We start from the raw sequence: 25,070 nt of genomic DNA, 5'->3' as shown, positions 1-25,070 counted from the left end.
GCAGGAGAACTTGCACCCAGTCCACAGACATGCATTGAGGCACCAACTATATCACCCAACCTGTAGGACAGGGCTAGGCACTCTTTTTGAGCCAGGGGCCGGGTTGCTGTCCCTCAGACAACTGGGGGGCCGAAGCCAAAAAATAAATAATTAAATAATTTTTTTAAAAAAATTAACTATATAAATAAACCAGGACAAATGTAGGACAACATTTTCAAATGGAAGACACTTTTTTTAAAAAAATGGAGGACACGTGAAAAAATTTGCTGATTTAAAAAAAAGTTAATATAAATGCATGTTTCTGAGGCTTCCATAGACAATTGCCCCCCCAAAGGCCCTGGCGGCAATTGGCGGCAGGACCGGGCTGGGGCCGGTCCCAAGGCCTCGCCGGGCCACATCCGGCCCGCGGGCCGCAGGTTGCCTACCCCTGCTGTAGGAGATGGTAAGGTTTCTGAAACAAGCCCTCTGATGAACATTTCAGGGCATTAGGTACTTTCAGCATGGAGAAGCGAAGACTGGGCTCTTGACTGTTGCAAGCTGTGCCTTCTCAGGAGGAGATGTGAGAGCAGTGCAAGCCAGTGTGTGCAGAGAGGAGCGTCCTTCGAAAGGCCAGGCTTCCCAGACCATCTGATAGTGCTGCTGATGAGAGAAAATTGACCCTTTCCCCCAATGCTCCTAGGACCAGTATCAGATTTCTGCCCGTTGGCTGCAGTTATTTCCTTTTTTTGCTGGGATCTCTGCAGGGACTGGCAGGTGGTGGCTTGTGGACCAGTACCCAGCTCATAGACCATCAGTTTATATAGCACTGGCATTAAACCCAAGTGGTGTCTTAGGAAGCCTCAGTGGATTGCATCTGGGAGCCTGTTCAGGGGTGACATGATATAAACATAAGGCAGTATAGCCACGTTGGAGTTTTGCTCTGATCATGTTAAGTTGTATGCTTGGCATTATGGTCTGCCAACATTGTAATGTGTCAGTGTTACCCTACGTTGGCATGTTACACTTTGCTGATGTTGTACTGGATTGCACTATTTCACAGTCGTTCACACTGCAGGTGTTGCACAATGAGTCTGTAGTGTTCACACCAATAGGATTCTAGACAGAGTACATCACTGCACCTTAAAATGTGTGTGGCTGTTTTGAAAACAATGTTTGCAGGAGGTTGCGCAAACTGTCCAGCAGACACACACACACACAAACACACACGCTTCCCTCCTCCATCTCTCTATCCTCAGCCAAGCAGTGACTGTGCACTTGGCGTTAATGGTTGCTGTTTATGCCCAGTGTTCACCTGATTCCAGCTGCTGGGCTTTTGTCCTCAGGCAGAGCTAAAATTGGACCTCTGCAGGAGAGGCACCAGCGCACTGCAGCTCCCCTCCAGCCTTTGGGAAAAGCCGTTTGCCAGGCCTTGCGTTTGGCTCCCATCCTCCTGCCGCCGCTGGTTCGCACCTCTGCTTATTCATCAGACTCCATAAAAGAAACCCCTCTTTTGGCCTTATCTCCTCAGAGGTTGTTCTTTGTTTATCTGACAGCCTACATCATCTTTTGAGAGAATGCCTCCTGAAGGGGTTTCATGGGCAAAGTTTTTAAAACAATAAAATAATGCAATTGAAATAGCAGAAGAATATATTTAAAAAGCAACAACGGCGAATTCCAATTGAATATATAAAGCTGGGTTGTTTGGTCTTTTAGATCTGGTGGTCAAAGTATGGCACAACAGATGCTGCTGAAGTGTAGTTTCAAGCATTCTTTGCTATGCTAACCAAGGCTGATGGGAACTGTAGTTCACTTAACAACAAGAGGGCTGTGTTTTACCTATCCCTGATTTAAAAGTGGACTGGAATATGCAGGGCCATCGGAAACTCAGAAGGGAGCCCTGCACACATCCTGAGGAAGGGAATTCCACAAGGATGGAGCCACCATGGAAAAGGCCCTGCATGCCCACCAGCTTCATTCCTTTTGGGGAGACACATGGAACAAGGCTTTTGAGTCTGATTTTTGAAACTGGGCTGATGAGGTACAAGAAGTCCTTGAAATAGTTGAGTCCTGAGCCCACACAGTTTTGTGCATGAGAGGTTATTACGGGAGTGAAAGGACTTAGGTCAAAGCGGAGGAGCTTGTCTTAGGACAGTGTGTTTGAAAAAATTGCAGGCAGTGGAATAAATTTAGAGCCCTCAGCAGGAGCAACATTTATTAAGGAAGTACATTCTTGGATAACAATATCCTGATCCTTTCTAAATTAATCTAAAAGAGAAGTGGAAGAGAGGAGTAGAAAGCTCACTCTAGGCCAGTTCTTTCTCTTTTACAGCAAGGTGCCATCTCTAATTCACTCTGATGGATGTAGACAATATACTTAGGGTGGAAAAATGCATAGATATAGGATGGGGGACATCTACCTTAAGCAGATTTATACGTGTGAAAGGGATCTAGGAGTCCTAGTAGACCATAAGTTGAACATGAGTCAACAGTGTGATGCAGCAGCTAAAAAGGCCAATACAATAGAACTATAGAATCTAAATCAGTGGTCCCCAAACTGCCCTTTAAGAGATTTTGGACTAACTTCCAGAAGTCTCAACCATGTTGGCCCATATTCTGGGAGCTGAAGTCCAAAATCCCTTAAAGAGCACAGCTTGGGGACCAGTGGTCTAGACCAAGGGAAGTAATAGTGCCACTCTATTCTGCTCTGGTCAGGCCCCGCCTGGAATAATCCTGTGTCCTGTTCTGGGCCCAACAATTCAAGAAGGATGTTGAGAAACCGGAGCGTGTCCAAAGGAGGGCCACCAAAATGGTGAAGGGTTTGGAAACCATGAAGGCCTACGAAGAGAGACTCAGGGAGCTGGGTAAGTTTAGCCTGGAGAATAAATGGTTAAGAGGTGATATGGTAGCCCTGCTTAAGTATTTGAGGGGATGTTATATTGAGGAGGGAGCAAGCTTGTTTTCTTCTGCTCCAGAGAATAGGCCCTGAAGCAATGGATGCAAACTGCAGGGAAAGAGATTCCGCTTAAACATTACAAAGAACTTCCTGACAGTAAGACTGTTTGACAATGGAACACACTCCTCCTTCGGAGTGTAGTGGAGTCTCCTTCCTTGGAGGTCTTTAGACAGAGGCTGGATGGCCATTTGTCCCAGGGAGTGCTTTGATTGTGAGTTCCTGCATGGCAGGATGGGGTTGGACTGGATGGCCCTTCTTGGGCTCTCTTCCAGCTCTATGATTCTTTGACTCTTGGGTGTACCTTCTAACTCTGGGATTCTACAAAAGGCACAAGCTGACACTGAGTTGCACTGCAGTGCATGTGCACAGCCATCCCTAAAATGTCATACAGTCTTTCTTTTGCTATCCCCAAATTGTCTTCTGTTTCTGTTAATTTGATTGATTTGAATTGATTTATATCCCCAAGGTGGTTTAAGAACCTTGGAAGATCCCCATGCCTCTCTCCAGTCCAGCGTTCCCCCCAGTGGTCCACCCAGTTGCAAGATGTGAGACAGACAAAAGCACTGTCCATCTCATAATATCTGGAGGCTTCTGGCAAACCCCCCCCCCATCCACTCTAGCATCCCCCCTCCCTCTCCGAATGCCACTTCAGTCTGTTTTTCCTTCTTACACATATGCCTGGCATTGCATCGTTGTATTTGTTGAAGAGAATGGGATTGATGGGAGAGGCCTGTTGTTACGGACAAATCTTGGCCTGAAATAAGGTGGCAGCTAAGGTGACCTTCCTTCTCCCAGCATGCATTGCTGCGCTATGAAACACTCTGTCCCTGCAGGCCTGTTTGGGGCAAGTCAAGCGGCCTTTGCATCTCATAGTAATGGCTGGGGCGGCAAAGAGGGGTGGAGTTTGCCATGGCTTCTTGCCAAACCAGCAGCCCCTGACCAAGACTCTGGGGTGAATTCAGGCTGCCTCTCAGGCTTAGGCTTAGTGTGGCTTTGTCCTCTGTGCTTGTCTTCGCCAAGGGGTCCAGATGACTGCTCCTGATGTGAAACCAGCGGCCAGGATTAGAATCCAGGTTGGGGTTCTACATTGTGGGTGTGCCTTCAAGTTGCCTGTTGAATTTCGCAGGGTTTCCTTGGGCCAGGATTACTCAGAAGGGGGTTGCCATTGCTTTCTTCAGAAGTGTAACCCACAGCAGTGCTTCTCTGGCTATCTCAAGTGGAAATGGTTATTTTTTCCTATTATGCCAGGGACTGGCACATTATTTCTGCCCCTTGACTACAATTCTTTCTTTCCTGGAACATTGCTGGGCGAATTACCAGGAATTGGGACCCAGCTGCTATTTTGAGTAGCACTGGCCTACAGCACTTGGTGCTTGTTGGCAATCCCCTATCTAGGTACTAAGAAGGTGTGAGCCTGTTTGACTTTCAAGATTAGGCGGGTGTTGGCGAGGTGCTCATACCCTGCGACATATTGGCCACATGTGTGCTGCAAACAAACTCTGTGGTTGGCACAAAGCCACAAACACGCTTCACAGATGCTTTGAACTTTACTTAACAGAATTCACAGGTTCCCACCATCACCCAAATAAACTTTACAATCAAAGTCAGTCTCTAGTTTCTTCACTGAGATTCCTCTTCAACCTCTTCCTTCCAACTGGACCACTTCTCTAGAGTTTCTGTTTCTTCCTTGTCTCTCTCGCCGAGCCTCAGATCCTTCTCCCACTGTTCGGCCATTGAATCCCACCACTCTCCTTGCAGCATTCCTTCCTCCTTTTGGCACCACTCTCCTCTTTGAAGATACCTAAAGTCTCCTTCCTCTTTAGGGTCAAACAGCTTTACCCCTAGGAGTGGCCCAACTGTTAACAAACCAGGCTTCTCTTGCCAAGTCCCTGGACGTCTTTCTTGTCCAGGACTCCTAATTACAGTACCTTCTCTATCCCTGTCCCGACTGCCTCTTTGCGTCCATCTCTTCCGCCTCTCGCCCTTCTCCCCGCGTTCTCCTCTCCCTCACCTTTTATCCCCTAGGTCCACAGCCCTTCCTCCCGGGCCTCGCCTGGGTCCTCTCTCCTGTTGCAGTTCTGCCCCATCAACCCTCTCCTTGCCCTCCCCTCCCTGACTACAGCGGGATCCTGGGCCTTCAGGGTTTGCGAGGTATAACACCACTCATGGAGCTACACAGAGCTCTCACTACACCACCCTTCTGCTAAATATTGACATTGTGCAACCTGTTCATGTGTCTTCTGCTGCTTGGCCCCTTGTGCCATGGGGATTAATGCGCAGGAAATGTTTGCAATTCTAATGCATCCAGAAGTGTATTGAAGTCACAGAAGAAGAGTTACCCACCATCCAGGAGTGCACAACTGCATGGCTTGAATCTCATTGGTTAGTCCCAAGTTAGTCCTAAGTGGAGTAGACCCATTCAGTCAGTTGTTGAGACAAGATATAGATAAATCCCATTGATTCAGTGGACCTAGCCAAGGGTGCATCTACACTGTAGAAACAATGCAGTTTGACACCACTTTAACTCCCATGGTGCCATCCTACAGCATTCTGGGATTTGTAGCTTTGTGAGGCAACAACACCCTTTGGCAGAGAAGGATAAAAGGCCTTGTAAAACTGCAGGTGCCAAGATTCCTTTGGATAGAGCTACAGCACTTGAAGTGCTGTCAACATTTCTGCAGTGTGGATGCACCCCAAGTTGGAACTTACAATAGGATTTCGGCATAGTTTGGTTCGTTCAAACCAGAGTAGAGTAGGTGAAGGAGCCCTGGTAGTGCCGTGGTTAAATGCCGGTCCTGCAGCCACAAGGTTGTGAGTTTGATCCCAGACAGTAGGGTCCACTCAGCCTGGCATCCTTCCATAGGTTGATAAAATGAGTCCCCAGCTTGTTAGGGGCAATTGGCTTACACATTGTAAACTACTTAGGGAGTGCTAAAGTGCACTGGTAAGCGGTATCGAAATGTAATTACTATTGCTGTAGTAGACCCAATCAATCAGTTGTTGAGTGGTCATTACTCAAGCCATGAGTAAATCTGCACTCCGCTTGGAGTCTTATTTGGGAGAAAAGTGGGGTAAATAAATAACAGGAAGATTCATGAGACTGGTGAGAAATGGTTGTACTTGTGCACCCTCCCTTTATGCAACCATGAATTTGAATGCCTCTGTTGTACAAGGTCGAAGAAGGTACAGCCACAGGTGTAAGAGAACATACACAGGTATAGGGCACCAGTGCTTTCCCAGACCATGTTGTCTTACTTTGCTTTCTCACACGCTGTCCTTGGGGGCTATTGAGGGGTTTTTATGGCACTTTGTGGGTCTCAAGATGATGCAGTTGTCCAGCCCTTGCTACCTAATATTTTGCATCTTATTTTCCTCTCGGACTGCTTCTGCACCGCAGTGTTAATGCAGTTTGACACCGCTTTCACTGCCATGGCTCAATGCTGTGGGATTCTGTGATCTGTAGTTTTGTGAGGTATTTAGCCTTCTCTGTCGCCTCTGGTGCCACAACAAATTACAAATCTCAGGATTCAGTAGGACACAGCTATGATGGCTAAAGCAGGGTCAAATTGCATTAATTCTGCAGTGTAGAAGCAGCCTCTCATGAAGGTCAAACTTTCCTTTTTGTTTTTAAAAATGGCATAAACTCCAAAGCCTTTAGTGCTATTTTTTTTTTCCTTTTAGTAAAGGTAGAATTTTCATGTGGCATCAGAAATAGGAACTTACAACAATTTAGCTTGGGAAGGGTACCATTCTGTGACCTCTGGTTTTTTGTTTCCTTGACCCGTTTATTGTCACTAAAACGTTTTCTGGCTGGATTCTGGAGTGTTATAACACTACCGAGGGATGTCATGTGCTTATTGGACTCCACTTTGCTGATAACAGTGAAACTGGCTTTGGCAAGAAGGTTTTTTAAAAATTCTTCAAACTGAGCATTTTTGTACCATTGTTTTCACATATATCTTAAATCCCATTAAAATCCCACAACGCAGAAATTAACATTGCAGCATAATGGTGGTTCCTGTCTTTTACAACTGTCAGCCTGAGGGCAGGGAACTATCCAACCTGTAAGCTGTTCTGAGAACCTTTGTGGATGAAGAGCGGGGTATAAACATGATAAATAAATAAAAGCATTCCTTTTTTCCTGGGGCGGGGATGGAAGTTACTCTGACCTAGCTGTGTTGTAATACTAATTTTTGTTTTTTGGAGTTATAGTGTTGTAACACAATAGCAGGATATTGCTAGTCTTTTAAACAAATGTTTCAGTCACCACCATTTTGTGGCTGTCAGGTGGATATGGAGGGTTTTAATAGTGAAGTCAAAGGCTTTCATGGCTGGCATCTATACTTTTTGTGGGTTTTGGGGGGCTATGTGACCGTGTTCTTGAAGAGTTTATTCCTAATGTTTCTCTGCAGATGCCAGCCACAGAAGCTGGTGAAACAACAGGAATAAACCCTTCTAGAACATGGCCACAGAGCCCCAAAAACCCACAAAAAAGCTATGGTTTTAATAATGTTTTGTCTCTCATTTTGAAGAGAGTCTGACTGATAAAACATTTTATCAATAACGCAGAGATTAGTTTTAAAATCCCTACAAATGGGGTATGCAGTGGCACCCATCATTGTGACTGTGTTGAATGTGAGCTTCAAAAAAACACTTGCTGCCCAGAGCAGCTCTGTCTGACTGAGGAGCCTGAATGAAACGCAGCCACACTGGGTTAAAGCATAGCACAACAGATGGTGTGCAAAGGCAGTTGCGGTGGTGTAGTGGAAAATTTTGAAGCCCAGGGCTCCTTCTTGACAGAACGCCTCTAAGGAGACTCCAAAAAAGGCAGGCAGCTGTGTTGACCTGTATTTCTAGGAGTTTTCATCCCCTGCCAGGTACAGGCCTTTTGTATGGCTAATGGCCCCTGCTCACTCAAATCCCAAACCACCCCCAAATACTTCAGATCACAACGGAGATAGAGGGTAATGATGGATTATTGTTGGGAAGATCTATTTCCTCCTTGGCTACTGTGGAAATTGCAGTCCAGTTCAGAGGGAGGGAGCCAGGGAGTTCTGAAGCAGGGTGCGTGGCAGACGATGCGCAGTCCCTATTCATCATAACCATGCATGCCCTGGCTTCACTACACCACTGGCCAGCGACAACTCTGGTGGTAGCTCATGACGGAAGAGCCGAGATGGAGTAGTGCTAAAAGCCCACTCCCGGCCTGGGGAGCAAGCCCCCAAGGAGAGAATGGCTGCTGGAAGTTGCTCACATGCATGTGTGCCAACCACCCCCCTGCTGACCCACCCGATTTTCCTTCGGAGTCCCCCTTCCGTGCAGATTTCCCTGGCCACGCCTGGGGCAGGTGGCGGAGGGCGTCTGAGGTGCCGGGTGCTCTGGCTCTGTGTGTTCTAACTCCCTCCTCTCCTTTACCTTTCTCCCACAGACTGATAACCCAGCGGCAGCTCAGCTTGACAAGGTTCGTGGCCCACCTTTGGGGTTTTGGGGGATGAGGAGGAGGAGGAGGGTGGTGATGGTGGAGGAGGAGGAGAAGAAGTGGAGGTGGTGGCGGCGGCTTGTTTCTCATGTGGCCTTCATGCTGGGCTTGTGTGCTGGGGCGTGTGGATGCTGCAACAACACATGCAGACACACATTCATGTGGTCCTTCCTCCCTTCCTTCCCCATGCGTGTTTCCTGCTGCCATCAGAGTCGTACTCGCTCAAGCACACCTCCAGGCATCCAAGTGCAACCATACATGTGCTTTGCTTCTGTATGATGTGATTATTTTCAAAACCGTTTTGGGGCTGGCAGTTTTGGGGGGACCTTGTTGACCCCTGTTCATTAACTGGGGGTGCATGACCCTTTCTCTAGATGAGCCTTTCTCTTCGTCACTCCCTTTCTTCATCTTTCTCCTCTTCCTCCTCTTGCTTTTTCTCTCACTCCCTCTTTCTCCCTTCCTCTTCTTCTCTTTCTTCCCCCTCTCTCTTTTGGTCTTTTTCTCTCTCTCTCTCCTTCTCTCTTCCCCTCTCTCCTTCTCCCCAAAGACATCCAAACACACCACATCTATTCTCTTTAAGACTGTATTTCAAGCAGTACAAATGTCCAGCCTCAATGGTGTTGGCACCTGTGATAACCCAGAGCGAGTGGAGTAGATGCACTGTATCTGCCAGGGAAAGCAAACTGGGGAGGATGTGGTGGGGCAGGCTTGGGGCACACAGCCAGTGGGACAAATTCAGCACAGTCTTTCTTACTGCAGCAATCCAATTTGTTCCTCAGGAAACAGAGATTAGGTAGCGAGGGCATTTATTACTTAATGAATTTTTAAACAGACTTTCTGGATAAAATTTCCTCCCTGGCAATAGTCGCTTTAAGCAGAGGTTGGATGTCTATCTCTCAGGAGTGTATTAGCTTGGGAATTCCTGCATGGCAGGGCTTGGATTAGGTGGTCCTTGAGTCGCCTATTACCAGTTCTAAGATCCCATGATTCTGAAAAAAGAAAAGGAATGCAAATTCTGCCGCAGTGTAGCACAAATAGGGGCAGCCGGTGGATGAGCTCTGGGTTTTAGGGGCCCTGCTTTGGGTTGGTTTGGGACTCTCCTGGTGCAGATTCTCTGTTGGGAATAATAGGCTCCAGAACCTGGATACTTCCTGTACAACCTGGAACGGCTACAGGAGGAGCAGTGGTAAAACTGACAAGGGATTCTCCAGTGGCAGTGGATCCACTGGCTTTCTATAAGCCCAGATCAGCTCTGCTATGAATGGAAAGGGATGTATTTGATTCGAATATTGGGAGAAGGGTGGAATATTCAAGCCAGCTAGCCAGCCAGCCATCTGTCTTCCTGACTGGTCCTCTGACAGCAGGGCTTAGAGCTTCCATCGTGTCATGAGGCTAGGCTCACTTGCTTCCAGGGCTGCTCTATTGGCTTTGATTTTGAGGACTAGATCCTTGAAGACTTACAACCTTACTATATTTTTTTTCTTATGGCAACCTTCAGCTTTGTTATCAAAAGCTGAGTTCTGCAACCAGTGGGCAGCTTTCAGTAGAATTGCAGCTTGTATCCTGACTAAATATAATCCTATTCAGTTCTGGGCACAATTCAAAAAGATATTGAGAAACTGGAGCATGTCCAAAGGAGGGTGACTATATCAGAGGTATAATGGTGAAGGGTCTGGAAACCATACCTTACGAAGAATGACTTTAGGGAGCTGGATATGTTTATTCTGGAGAAGAGAAAGTTAAGAGGTGATATGATAGCCCTGTTTAAATACTTGAAGGGATGTCATATTGAGGATAGAACAAGCTTTTTTCTCCTGCTCCAGAGACTAGGATCCAGAACAATGGATGCAAATTGCAGGAAAAGAGATTCCACCCAAACATTAGGAGGAACTTCCTGACAGTAAGAGCTGTTTGACAAGGCAATACACTTTCTCAGGATGGTGGAGTCTCCTCCTTTGGAGATTTTTAAACAGAGGCTGGATGGCCATCTATCAGTGGAGATGCTTTGATTGAGAGTTCCTGCATGGCAGGGGGTTGGACTGGATGGCCCTTTTTGGGGTCTCTTCCAACTCTAGGATTCTAGACTCCCCTGATTTGAACTGGTGCCTACATGGCAAACTAAAATTACTCCCTTCTTTACTCCAGTTATTTGCTGTGCCAGCTGGCAGGACTTTGGGATTCCTGAAAGGGTGCTCAGGCTGGCTGGAGGATTCCTCCTTCCTTTGCCAGTCTGGCTGAAAGAGAGTGGAGGTTGACGTCCAGAGCGAGAAAAGGAGAGGAAAGGAAAGGACATTTATCTTCTGCTTTCTCCCTAGAAAGGTGACTCAAAGGCTGCTTACAAAACTGGAAAGAGATACCAGTTATAAAAAACATGTAGTAAAAAAAATGCCAAGAAGATGTCATTAAAAAGTTGTTAAACTGTAGAATTTAGAAATGATTTAAAGCAAATCTGTGGAAAAGACAAGAAATAAAAACTGCAGCCCAGCTAAGAATATAGTAAGACCTAAAAGCTGGCTTAGTTCTGGCCAGAGAGTGACCTGTCCCATTGGCCTAGGTGTCAGTAGGCCACCCGTACTTTGGCTAAATAAGTAGCAGAGGAAAAGGTGGGTCTTGGCTTGCTTGCAGGGGTCTCCAGCCCCATCAGCAGAAGCAGGTTTCAGGAGATGGCATGGCTGCAGGGAAGGTGCCTTTTGCCTGGCAATCCCACCTCCATCCCTCAGGCAGAATAATCACTCTGGACTTGGAGAGACAAGGGTCTGATCTGCACTGCAACTTTAATGCAGTTTGACACCACTTTAACTGTCCTGGCTCCTTACTACGGAATCCTGGTGTTTGTAGTTTATTGTGGCACCAGAACTCTCCTACAGAGAAGACTAAATACCTCAGGAAACTACAGATCCCAGAATTCTATACCATTGAGCTATCATGGTCCCCACCCTGCGTCCAGCCACTCTGCAGCAGATATAAAGAAGCCTGTGAAATGAAGGAAAGATACTGAAATGGTCCATGTTCAGAGCCTGATGGATCTGGATGGGATAACACTTGTGGCAGTTCCTGGCACCAGGACTTTGTCATCGTGTGGAAGATACAGGTGACAGACATATCGGAAGGGACGTCCTAGAGAAGATGAAGCTACCATGTTTTCTACCATTAGATTACAAACCAATAATTCAGAGTGCAAAAAAAAGTGATTACATTTGAACATTAGGAAGACCTTTTCATCTGTGAGAGCTGTTCAGCAGTGGAACAGACTCCCAAAGAAGGAGTTGGAGGTCCTTAAAGAGAGAGGCTGGACAGGTATTTTTCTGGAGTCTGTTCCTGCAAGGCTGAATGGGGCTGGAGAGAGAGCCTTTGCAGATCCTTCCAGCCCTGTGATTCTGTGGCCTTTGGGAATCTGCTCCTGTTGCAGGAGCCTCTCCTTTTTTGCACTTGCTTAGAAACGTAAAATGACACGTTATTTTAAAACAGTCACTGAAACACTTTAAAACTCCACCTTAATAAAAACAATGCAACATTTAAAGCCCTGCGAAGGGGACTCCGTAGTCTTGGGGTGCCATAGTCCATAGTTGTTGTGGAGCTGATGGGACTAAGGAAAGGGCCTCTCCTGCAGATCTTGAGATGCGCCTATTTGCTAGAGCCAGCCGGGTGATGCTTTTCTGGGGAGCTGGGGCCAGTGAAGTGGCACAGGCAATGGGGAGAGCAGACCCACGGGGTGAGGAGCAGGGAGAGATTTAAAACCAGTAGCTCCCAAATTTTGACCCTCCAGGTTTGAACTTCAGTTCCCAGAAGTCCCAGCTGCCTTGGCCAACAGTAAGGAATTCTGGGAGTTGGAGAACTAAAGTTTGGGAGCCATTGGTCTGAACCAAATATGAGTCAGTCTGGTGTAGTGGTTGAAGTGCTTGTTCTGACTCCAGGACACCAAGGTTTAAATCCCCATTCAGCCATGGAAACTCACTGGGTGAACTTGAGCAAGTCGCACTCTCTCAGCCTCAGAGGAAGACAAGGGCAAAGCCCCTCTGAATAATAGATCTGGCCATGAAAACCCTAGGACAGGGATGCCTTATTTGACATGAAGATGCAAAACAATCATGACCACCAGTGCGTAGCACTCCTAGGCTCACCTCTGTGTAGGGGGACTCTTCTTCCTCTCCTCCTTGCAGTCCTCTCACTGTAGGCCAGCCAAGTTGTTCACAGGAGTTAAGGGGGGGGGGTTGCCCCCAGCCCTGGAAAGTGAGGAGGAAGAATTGGTAGCCCACTGGAACCAGCTGGTATCCCACTTTATTCCAGTTTGGAATTTCTAGAATAACTCCCCTATCTTCCATACATCCTCCTGAACTGTTTAAGGCCGTTTTTAAACCAAGAGGTAAGCAGGAAATTAACTACCAGTCCACTTCCAGATTTAAATTTAGATTGCTATTTAAATATTTGAAGGGATGTCACTGAGGAAGGAGCAAACTTGTTTTTTGCTGCTCAAGAGATTAGGACCCAGAACAAGGGATGCAAGCTACAGGAAAAGAGATTCCACCTCAACATTAGGAAGAACCTCCTGAGAGTAAAAGCTGTTTGACGGTGGAACACACTCCACCAGAGAGTGGCAGAGTCTCCTTTGGAGGTTTTTAAGCAGAGGCTGGATGGCCATTTGTCAATGGGGATGCCTTGATTGAGAGTTCCTGCATGGCAGAAGAAGGGGGTTGGACTGGATCAGGGCCCTTCTTGGGGTCTCTTCCAACTCTAGGATTCAGTGATTCCAAAAGGCATGGGAGGGAATGGACAAAAATCAGAGAATAGCAAAATGTCCCACACTGTACATGTAACGAAAAATTAATGAAGATACTGGAAAACCTTCTGTATTAAATACATTCATGTGTGTTTAAACCAACAACTAATAATAGACAGTGAATTATTAAATCACCATACATATAGCTACCAATGAAATTGCTAATGAAAAGTCCAATGTAGTCCAAATCTTACAATGTTCTGCTGTATACTAATATGGCAGCAGCAAAATACTGTATACTAATATGGCAGCACTTGAAGAGTGCATCAAGTTCTATGGAATTTTAGTCCTCAGTTATGATTATATGACAATAAACTAATTCATGGCAGTCAATAAGAGCAAACATTCAAATAAATGGCAATTTTTCAAGACAGGAAGGAAGCAAGGCAGCACAGGCAGCAAGATGGCTACCTCTGGAGTTACACAGCTGTTTTGACATCAAGGTCTTCTTCAGTTGAGACAATAGATAGCTCCAGATTTCAAAATTATAAAGTGCAGTTTCTAGCTTGCTATTCCATTATTCTCTCTTAAGACTTACCCTTTTACATACAGAAAAACCAGTTTGTAGTTCAGCCACACTTGGAGGGCTGCAGAATTTGTAAGGGCTTGGAAGCTCCCCCAAAGACCATGGGTGGCCGTTGTTGGTGTACAGGTGTGGAGGGCCAGGTTTTCGTCGAATCATAGGGTTGGAAGGCAACCCAGGAGTCACTTGGCCCAAACCCAGCTTTGCTGGTACCCTGAGAGATAGAAGGAGTCCAACACCTTCTGTCATGCAGGAAGACCCCATCAAAGCAGCCGTCCAGTCTCTCCTTGAAAGCCTCCAAAGTTTGAAAACTGAAAACCTACAAAGAAACTTCTATGAAAGAGAGTCCACCATTTCCTGGGGCAATCTGCTCTGCTGATCCATCAGCTCTACCAGTCAGAAGGTTCTTCCTAATATTTGGGTAAAATCTCTCTTCTTATAATTTGAATCTATTGGTTCATATTGTAGTCTCTGGAGCAGCAGAAAACAAGCTCAGGTAATGAATGGTGACTCATGTCACCTCTCTGTCTCTTCTTATGCAAACTAAACATGCCTAGCCCCCCTACATGTTTCCTCATAGGGTTTGGGGTTTCAAGACTTACAGGTCTGTGATGCTGGGAAGACATTGATTCCAGCACCCAGATGCCAGCGCAAGACACCCGCATCTAAAACATCCAGGAGTGACGGCTGTCTAACCTTTCCAAGGTGGTCTCTTCCACCTTGCCTTTGAATCTCCTTACACCTAATTTGAATCCATCAGTTTAGGTCCTAAAGCAGAGAAAAATAAGCTTGATCCCTCTTCCAAGTGACATCCCTTCAGCTATTTAAAGATGGATCTTGCAAGAAAAGGCTAGTGCAATTCTAGGCTGCATCAATACAAGTATAGTCTCTAGACCAAGGGAAGTAATAGTGCCACTCTATTCTGCTTTAGTCAGGCCTCACCTGGAATAATACTCTGTCTAGTTCTGGGCACCACAATTCAAAAAGGATGTTGGAAAGCTAGAGCATGTCCAAAGGAGGGAGAAGGATCTGGAAACCATGCCTTATGAGGAGAGACGTAGGGAACTGGGGATGTTTAGCCTGGAGAAGTGATATGATAGCCCTGTTTAGGTATTTGAAGGGATGTCATATTGAGGAGGGAGGAAGCTTGTTTTCTGCTGCTCCAGAGGTTAGGGCCCAGAGCAATGGATGCAAGTTGCAGGAAAAGAGACTCCACCTCAACATTAGGAGAAGCTTACTGGCAGTAATGGCTGTTCCACAGTGGAACACACTTCCTCACAAAGTGGTGAATCTCCTTCCTTAGAGGTCTTTAAACAGAGGCTGGATGGCCATATGTTGGGGATGCTTTGATTGAGAGTTCCTGCATGGTAGAAGGGGGTTGGACTGGATGGCCCTTGGGGTCTCTTCCGACTCTAGGGTTCTGTGTTTCTAAGCACGGTTGGTGGGGACACATGAGTTGGTCTTCTCAATGGCTACCCCAAAATTCTGTTCCCAGGGAGGCCAGAATGGGCCTCTCCTTGTTTTCCTTCCGTTGGAAGTCAGAGACCTATTTGTTCTGACAGGCTTTTAAAACGAAGTTTTCAAAGAATGAACTGGGAGGTGCTGTATTATTTTAAACGGTACTATTTTAATAGCTTTTCATAGTTTTGTAATTGCATTTTATTCTTTTCACTTGAACTTGAATAATTTTTAATTGTATTCTTTAAAATAGTGAGCTGCTTTGAGTCCCAATGGTGGGGGGGAGTGAGATACAAATATTAATAATAACAACAGAAACTACAACAACTACTACTGTTGTTGTTGTTGTGTGCCTTCAAGTCATTTCTGACTTAGGACAACCCCATAGTGAACCTGTCACAGGTTTTTCCTGGCAAGTTTCTTCAAAGGCAGTTTGCCATTGCCATCCTCTGAGGCTGAAACAGTGTGACTTGCCCAAGGATTTCCATTGCCGAGCTGCGTTTCAAACCCTGGTTTTGAGAGTCATAGTCCAACACTCAAACCACTACCCCATGCTGGCTGCTACTATTACTCTACTAATACCTCTTGAGGTCATTGAGGTTGTCAGAGACCATGCTGTCCCATAACAATGGACTAAGACTGGGGCCTACGTTTTGACTCTGGTGTGTTATTGTAACAGTGAGCATTCTGTACTTGAAAATATGGTTCAAAATGGTCCCTTTCCCAACTCACCCTCCGGAGGAAGCCCTTTTGCTGAGGTTTTGTCATTGCTAAATGTGTTTGAGTAGGATGGACAGATTGATCTGTTAAAAGCCTGATAATTGATTTTAAAAACACACAAACATAGATCTTTTTTTAGTGGTTGGCAGGCAAGCTTCCTATTAATCATTTTAACCTGGCAAGAGTTTCTGCAAATTCCTGGGGAGGAATAGGTTGGATTGCTGCAATAAGAAATGGGAGGCATTTGCCACACTGGCGTTGGACCTTAGACTGAAGCCAAGATGACCAAACTGAGGCTGTCTTACTTCAGACACATCATCATGAGAAGGAAGGACTCCTTGGCAAAGACCATAATGCTGGGAAAGGTGGAGGGAAGGAGGAAGGCCACAGGTCAGATGGATGGAGGACTCTATGAAGGAGGTCACTAGGGTTTTATGGGGTTGCAGGAGTTAAGCAGAGCAGGGGAGGACAGAGGGGGGTCTCGGATGTGTCTCATCCATAGGGTCGCCGTGAGTCGAGGTGGAATCAAGAGTAGTTAACAACCACAACAATTTTGCCTGCAGTTGCTCTTCTGCATCCTCTGTAGCTGATGCTGGTTTTGGCAACTGGAACACATCCCTCGCCCAGTGCAAGTGGGAATGCTTACTAAGAGGGGGCTCTCGTGGTGTCACTAGCGCATAAACAGTGCAAGCAAGGAGTGTGAATGCCTGTCCCGCTGGCTAAGGTGCCCAGGGACAGCTCTTCACTTGTGGCTCCTACCTTTGAGAGGCCAGGGCACAGTGGAGGCAGTAAATTGCAAAAGTCAAGAAGCGATCCTAAGGACTGAATGAGGTGGAGCCCTGTTGGGAAATAAAACAGTTTACTCAAGCTGCATCTGTACTGCAGAATTAGTGCAGTTTGACACGGCTTTGACTGGTATGGCCCAGTGCTATGGAGTTTTGGGATTTGTAGTTTCTCTGCCAGGGGGTTCTGGTGTTACAACAAATTACAAATACCAGGATTATAAGATCAAGGGTTGAAAAATTCCCCTTTACCAGCTAGAGCAGAGACACGTCCCAAGCAAAGACACGTTTTGAGGAGAAGTGCATTTGGAGGGGAGGGGATGTTTGTGCATAAAGGTGGCTTTATGTGTATGTGTATCCATACTTGAGAGATTGTGTGGAATAGTGGTTTGAGCGTTGGACTATGACTCTGTTGACCAGGGTTCGAATCCCTGCTTGACCATGCTTAACCCGCTGGGTGACCGTGGGCATGTCCCACTCTCTCAGCCTCAGAGGAAGGCAAAGACCAAACTGCTCTTCAAGAACGTTGCGTGTGTATTTTGCCCTTCTCTCCCACTCCCAGGTTCGACCCCCAAGATGCGCAAAGAGACGAACCCTTCTCCATGCCCACCTCTCTCCTTTGCTGCAGTGAGTTGCGTCTGCCGGGAAGCTGGTGATGCTTCTGGTGCTGGAAAAGGCAGCCTGGCATGGCATGGCAGGGCAGAAGGAGGGGCCACCAGCAAAGTCAGAGAGATGGGGTCAAAATGGGCTGATAGGATGAGAGGGGGCATTGAAGGGCATTCCCCTCCCAGGGAGATTCCTGGTGGGTTTCTTTCCTGGGGATAGGATGAGGGAGGGAGAGGAACCGGCTTCCACTTCTCCAGGTCTGCAACGGATTGGTGGAGTCTCTTTGCAGAGTCCCTGTTTTTCATGTGTGTTCCAGCACGTATGCATGCAGAAACCAGAACGGGAGTGCCCTTCAGCCTCCCAAGGCCTGGCCAGCCAGACTGCACGAGACCCTTGTCCCAGCCCTTGTGCCCCCTTCCTTTTCTTCCTCTCCTCTGCCTCTGATCCCCTCTTCCTCCCTTCCTTCCCCTTGCTCTCCTTCCTCTCTGCTGTGTATCCTTAGCAACAGGTCCCCTCTCGCTGGGCCTGGCAGGCTATTTATAGCTCTGCCTGTCAGCCTTTGGCCACTGGCACGGCGGGCAGGCGGGAGCTGAGGAAGCGCCAAGCCAGAAGATGCGCCAGACTGAGGCAAACAGGGACACACCTGGCTGAGGAAGGCACCTGGTGGGGCGAGGGAGGTCCGAGCCTTGCAACGCCAGCCTCTGCCCAGGTGCCAAGGCAGACCAACAGGCAAGTCAGGGACCAAGGGGGGTCCAGGAGGTTGCCTTACACCTGAATTGGCTGGCAGTGCCAGCTTCCTCTTCTCTGACTGGCAGTGGCTGCTCTCTGGGTCTCAGGGTGGTTTACCATTTAAAACAACTATAATATAGCTCAGACGTATACAGAGGTCAACATTAAAGTAGAAATAAACTATTCCCAATACTTTAAGAAATATTAAGACATGGTGTGGGTGATGGAGGGTACTGTAAGGTAGAAGGAAGTCCCTCACATCTTCTGTGCCTTTGAGCCCAGGGGCGGGAATCATGTCGTCCTCATTGGACTGCATCTCCCAGCATTCCACTTCACCGCTGGCGATGCTGCTGGCTACGGTTGCTGGGATTTGCAGTGATTCCCACGGCTGAAAAGTGTGGACCAAGGAAATACATGGATCAAGTGGATTCTTGTCAAGTAGACTCTTCTCCCCTTCGTCATTAATCGAAACCCTGATTTATTTGTTAAAAGCTTAAGTGGTGATTTCAGAAAGGTGTGAACCCAGGGCCTTCTGTGGTTAAACTGAGGCACTCTTGCATCTGGAGTGAGTGACCATCTGGACCCAAAAGGACTGATCTCCTAGTGTGCCTTTTTCCTTTGAAGGGGAATGCAGTGTCACACCTGTCCAGTTTAAAAGGAAAGCTGGTGTTTAAAGCAGAGCAGGGACAGACTGGGCAGTTGCGGGATTTAAAAAGAGCCGGTAGATTCCATACTGACCACTGAGAGGACGAACCTGCGATGGAATACCAAGCTGTTCCTGCAGAACTCTTACTCAGTGGTGGATTATCTTGGTTTGCTCCAAGTAGTGGGTGGAGGCGCACATATTTTAATGGTACCTCCCCTGCAAAAAACTTAAGCTAGCATGCCCAGTCTTCAGTGTGCAAGGAAGGAGTAGCTGGAGGAGCATTTGGACATGATGCTGTTTGAACTGACCAGGCTCAGGGAGGCTGGAGTGTGAGCTTGTACTGGTTCTCATCTGGCACTGAAAGCAGACAACAAAAAGTTGGATTGGGAGCATTAATGGACTGAAAAAGAGAAACTGGATGAATGACTGGGCCTACTCAGAAGAAGGTTCTGACTCGGTCTTTCTGGAGCAGGACTTGGGGCGAAGGTGGTGACATTTGCACAGGGTTTGGCTGTTACCTGGCTCTGTGGGACACACACATGTTACCTGTGGAAGTTTGGGAAAGGTTTGTGTGGTGCCCCAGGTGCCCCTTCTGCCTTTAAGGGCAGGGAATGTGTGGGGATTGTTGTAAAGATGGGGGCCTGGGGTGGTGTTGAGGGGGAGAAGACTGATTCTGCTCATGGACTGAGCAATTGATTCCCCTCCTTTACATATCTTGGATGGGGAAAGGAACCACTGCTGGTCTGAGGAAGTGTGGTGGTTTGCGGTTTATTGCGTCACTTTCTAGCGCATGTGGCTTGACTCACTTGCATGAGTCATCTGGAGCTTTTCTTTTTTAAGGTTCTGCCTCTTGAGCATGTTGTTTGCTTGTGGCCCATTTGATGGTCTGGTTTAACGTGGTTTGATCAAGGAGGGGCAGGAGGAGAGGACTAGATAACCTGAGGGCTCAGGAAGCAAATAGGAATGCAAATCTTCACTTACTAAAGTTTCTGCCAGGATTACTTTCACGTTCTCTCCGTTGGGCAAGAGACAGTTTCAACTTCGTTTTTTGTGTTTTGGGATTTTCCCCATGAAATGCACTACTTTTTACCCTAAGGGTTGTGGGCTTTTTTGTGCAACCCCGCCATCCCTCTTTTCACAGTTTTTGTGAGACAAGACAAAAAGAAAAATCCCAAATTGCAAATAAAAATTATGTGGTGGTTGGCTGGTAATTTCTTGTTTCTCCTTGAATTTTATTTAAACGTTTGTTTGTATAAATAGTTCATAACCAGACATCCAAGTACAGCCAAGCAACAAGAGCTTCCACAGTATTAACATGAGTAGTTTGTTGTACAAATCTTTTCCTTACTCTTTATATTCTGAGATATGAATCCCCAAGATCTCAAATCCAGCAGTGGGACAGTTCTGGGCACCACAATTAAATTCAAAAAGGATGCTGAGAAGCTGGAGTGTGTCCAGAGGAGGGCAATGAAAATGGTGAAGAGTCTGGAAACCATGAAGCCCTATGAGGAACGACTTAGGGAACTGCTGGGGATGTTTAGCCTGGAGAAGAGAAGGTTAAGAGGTGATATGATAGCCCTGTGTAAATATTTGAAAGGAGGTCATATTGAGGAAGGAGCAAGCTTGTTCTCTGCTGCTCGAGAGAATAGGATACGGAGCAATGGATTCAAACACCAGAAAAAGAGATTCTACCTAAATCTCAGGAGGAACTTCCTGACAGTAAGAGCTGTCTGATAGTGGAAGATGCTTAACAGTGGAACAGTGGATTGAACCTACATGAAAAGAGATTCCAGCTCAACATTAGGAGGAATGTCCTGACAGTAAGAGCTGCTTGACAGTGGAACACACTCCTTCCTTGGGGAGTGGTGGAGTCTCCTTCTTTGGAGGTCTTTAAGCAGAGGCTGGATGGGGATGCTTTGACTGAGAGCTCCTGCATGGCAGAAGGGGGTTGGACTGGTTGGCTCTTGGGTTCTCTTCCAATTCTGATTCTATGATAATGCCAAAATTCTCTTCCTCTCTGAAGTTGAGGGAGCCAACACCTTCTGTGAGGTGTAACAGACTCCCTCTGTTAAGGCCCTGAGAGAGAGGAGGGAGGTATGATTCATAGAATCATAGCGTTGGAAGAAACCGCAAGGGCCATCCAATCCAACCCCATTCTGCCATGCAGGAAATCTACATCAATGCATCCCTGACAGATGGCCATCCAGCCTCTGTTTGAAGACCTCTAAGGAAGGAGACTCCACTACACTTCGAGGGAGTGTGCTCCACTGTCGAACAGCCCTCACTGTCAGGAAGTTCCTCCTAATGTTGAGGTAGAATCTCTTTTCCTGTATATTGTATCTATTGCTCCGGGTCCTAGTCTCTTGATTTATTGGGTACATCTTAGTCTGGGCAGAAGGGCAGATGCTTGGCTGGCAACAAAGTCTGTGCTCTGTTAAAGGGTTGAGTTTTGAGTTTTTGCAAGGTCCATCCAGTCCAGCTCCCTTTGGCCATGCAGAAACTCACAATCAAAGGTCTCCCTGAGACAGATGGTCATCCATCCTGTTTAAAGACCTCCAAAGAAGGAGACTCCACCAACATCTCCAAGGGAGAGTCTTCCATTATCAAACATTATTGTCAGGAAGTTCCTCCTAATGTTGAGGTGGAATCTCTGTTCTTGTAGCTTCCGTCTATTGTTCCATCTCTAAAGCAGGAGAAAACAAACTTGCTTCCTCCTCAATATGACACCCCCACAGATACTTAAACAGGGCTATCATATCACCTCTATTGAGGGTGCTTTGATTGTGAATTGCTGCATGGCAGGGGGTTGGATTGGATGGTCCTTGGGGTCTCTTCCAACTCTGATTCTGTGCTTCCCCCTCTCTGGCTGCTGTTCTCCAGGACTTCCCCAGCAAGTGATCCCTGGATCAGGCAAATCACTCTCTCTCACCCTGAGAGGAAGGTCATGGCAAGCCTCTTGGGATAAATGTATCCCCCCTACACACACACACACACACATGGCTGTGTGCATGCGCAGGGTCTGGTTTGGCACAGCCATGTGTCGCTCCAGGGCCTGGCGTCAGGGATTGCCCTCTTCCAATGGAATGAGCCAGGCAAGTTGTAACTAAATTCCCCCCAAGCCACTCTGCTTGCATGCTTCCCCTGAAGGGTGTGTGTTGGGGGGGGACGGGGGCAGAATGTGTGTGTATGTGCGCGTGCCTCAGGGTTAGGGAGCTGTCTACTTGACAAACTGACATAAGCGACTCTGGCATGCCCTCTCCTGCCTGTTTCTGGCAGGAACCCTGCCTTGTGCAAATGAGCTCACTATTGGTGCAAGGGCTTGCCTGGCTGCTGGGGGTTGGGGGCACAGGATGGGCATGAGGATTATTATTATTATTATTATTATTATTATTATTAATGTTTCCCCACCTCTGCCGGTGGATCGAAGCGGGGTTACAGACTAAATAAAAGCACAAAGTGTTTACATAAAAATTCAATTAAAAGCAGCTAAAAACAATAAAACATCCAAGATCAGACCCTAACAATAGCATCAACAAGCAAGGCAGGGATCATACACAGACAGGGGCATCTCCTTCATATCAGGGGGGTCTTCATATCAGGTGGGGGATGCTTGGCTAAAAAGCTCGGGTTCAACCGCTTTTCTCAATGTCTCTAGCGAGGTCGCTGAGCGGATCTCCTCAGGAAGACTAGTCCAAAGTCTCGGAGCTGTTGATGAGAATGCTCTTGGCGAAGTAGCAACATACTTAGAGGTTGCTATCTCCAATAGGTTCTTACCTGATCTTCTGAGAGTGTGGGGCGGATTGTATGGGGAGATGCGGTCCCTCAAGTAACTCGGGCCCAAGCCATGTAGGGCTTTATAGGTCATAACCAACACCTTGTCCTGTGCCCGGAAGCAGATAGGGAGCCAGTGAAGGTCTTTTAAGATAGGTGTAATATGGTCAAACCCTGATGAACCGGTGACCAATCTGGCTGCCATATTTTGCACTAACTGAAGCTTCCGAACTTGGTACAAGGGTAGCCCCATGTAAAGCGCGTTACAGAAATCTAAGCGAGAGGTTACCAGAGAGTGTACCACCGTTTCAAGGTCCCTTCGGTCTAGGTAGGGTCGCAGTTGGCGTATCAACCAAAGTTGATAGCAAGAAGTGGTCTTGGCATAAGGAAGACCCCCTCGGCTTGAGCCCCACACCTTGGGCACAGCATGTAGCTCTTTTCTGTTCACACTAGATTCCATACCAATGGCATACATATATGTCTGTGCCTGGCTTTCCACTTCACCAAATGCATCTAAGGAAGTAGACTGAAGTCTAGGAAAGCTCATGCTGCCCATTTCTTTCTATGTACTGGTTCTACAGACTAGAATCATGGAATCATAGAATCGTAGAGATGGAAGAGACCCCAAGGAACCTAACATGGCTATATCTTTGGATTCTTCTAGGTTTCTTGTTTGCTTTATGTATTCTCCACCATTTCCCCATTTGGGCCTGATGATGTGAGAATGGACGGACATATAGATGGATGGATGGATAGATAGATGATAGATAGGGACAGTCAACTGTTTTATTAAAATACTTCTGCCTGTATCCAAAGATCTCATCAGGGCCACTCAGATAGCAAGAGCAATAGTATTTACATTTCTGAACATGTCTATATTGCTTCATACTAAACTGAGTACTCTCGAAGGCAATGGTTCTCAACCTTTGGTCTTCTAGATTTTGGAGACTTCAGCTCCCAGAATTCTTGAACAATAAGCATACTGACTGGGACTGCTGGGAACTGAAGTCCAAAACATCTGGAGGCCCAAAGGTTGAGAACCACTGCTCTAAAGGGTTTCCAATGTGTAAGCCAATTGCCCCCAGCAAGCTGGGCCCTCATTTTACAGACCTACGAAAGGATGCAAGGCTGAGTCAACCTTGGAACCCTGGAATCGAACTCACAACCTTGTGGCTGCAAGGCTGGCATTTAACCTTTAGAAGTAGAGTTAATAGATACAGAACAAGTTGAAAACAATGAGAGTGATTTAAATAAGCTAATAACTTACTGCACAACACAGTTAGCACTACAGTTAAGAAATGCAAGGGGGTTCTGAAAGGTTCCAAAAAGTCAAGGGAGATGTATTGTTGGCTGCCCCTATTCAGAGGATTTGGCTAGCCTGAAGACAGAGTGCCCTCCCTCCATAACTGTCATCTTTCGGCCGTTGAGGGAGAGAACAGGCAGGCTCAGCGTCATCAGAGGCTGGACTGAAGACACAGTGCATCTTAATGTGTATTTTATCCATAATTGTAATGTTTTATATATCTATTGTTGATTTTTTCTTGTACTGTTTTATCATTTTCTTGTACACCGCTATGATCTATTTGGAATAGCGGTTTATAAATAAAACGTATTATTATTATTATTATTATTGAACCTGTTGTCCTTTGTATAAAGATCCTAGGAGTGTTTTATTTTACCCTTAATCAATAATAAGATCTTTCTGAACTCTCAAGAAAAGTACTTTGCCTCCTTCTGGAGAGGGATGGATATGTGACCTGGAGCCTAAGTCCCGTGGTTTGCTCTTGCTGCTAAAGAGACGAGGAAGAAATACATAGCAGAGATTGCTGTTCCCTGTAATGGGGATATAACTTGATCTAAAAGGGTCCAACATGTTATCTAAGCTGTCCACAATTGTTAATGTTAATTTTTTGCTATCCGATACAATTTGTTGTATATTGTTTTTACGGAAATGTTATGTGTATTGTATTATTACTTTGGTTTTGCCATGGCCATTGGCCAAAAGCAATAAAGTATGTATGCTATGTTATGTATGTTAAGGGAGGGCTTGTGAAACTGGCCTGAAGGGTGGCCATTGAGGTCCTAGAGGTCCATCTAGAAAGAGAGACCTTTGTTTTGCGTTTGATTCTGGTCCACTGTCCTGAAAATGGAGAGAGGAAGCCCTCCAGATGTTGCTGGACTGCAGCTCCCATCAGCCCTAGAGCTGCCATGGCCCCTGTTCCAACTTAGGGTGCCTCTAAGGCAAAGAAGCTGTCATGGGGTTTTCTTGGCAAGATTTGTTCAGAGGAGGCTTTTGGCCATGGCCTTCTTCTTCCCCTGAGAGAGGCTGAGAGAGTGTGACTTGCCCCAGGGAGGCAGCAAAGGAGGCTAGTCTGGCGGCTTCTTGAATGGAAGGAATGGCCTGAAAGAGGAGGGCTCCCGAAAGGGACACAGACCTCTTGCAAGGGAATGCACCCCCAAAACGAGGTCACTCTTTTGTGGGAAGGGGCTGCCCCAGTAAAGGGGGGGTCCATTGCAAGGCTGGTACCTGTGATGGGGGCTTCTTCATGTGTATCTGTGTGTGTTTTGGGGGGGGGGGATTGTCTTATTCAGAGGCGTCGCGGCATCATCAGGACCCCCTCCCCTTTTCCTGCGGCATCCAAAAAAA

General features: G+C 46.7%; 1 protein-coding gene across 7 annotated transcripts in view; it reads left to right on the top strand.

Annotated features, from left to right (window-relative positions):
- DNMT3A (DNA methyltransferase 3 alpha) overlaps positions 1–25,070 on the top strand; it is a 160,789-nt gene that overhangs the window by 95,374 nt on the left and 40,345 nt on the right. For 5 of the 7 annotated variants that reach the window (XR_006101619.1, XM_042447177.1, XM_042447175.1 and 2 more), the window contains one exon: positions 8,361–8,393. The exons of the other annotated variants lie outside the window; for them this stretch is intronic. Coding sequence is in view for 4 of the 5 variants with exons in the window: in XM_042447177.1 (XP_042303111.1) it covers positions 8,361–8,393 (33 nt within the window). In the remaining variant the exon portion in view is untranslated. The remainder of the gene's footprint in view (positions 1–8,360; positions 8,394–25,070) is intronic. 7 annotated transcript variants of the gene reach the window in all.

The sequence above is a fragment of the Sceloporus undulatus genome, chromosome 1 (genome assembly GCF_019175285.1).
Source record: "Sceloporus undulatus isolate JIND9_A2432 ecotype Alabama chromosome 1, SceUnd_v1.1, whole genome shotgun sequence".
NCBI classification, from domain to species: Eukaryota; Metazoa; Chordata; class Lepidosauria; order Squamata; family Phrynosomatidae; genus Sceloporus; species Sceloporus undulatus.
Note: the sequence above shows the minus strand (reverse complement) of the source record. Positions and strands in the feature narration are given on the sequence as shown.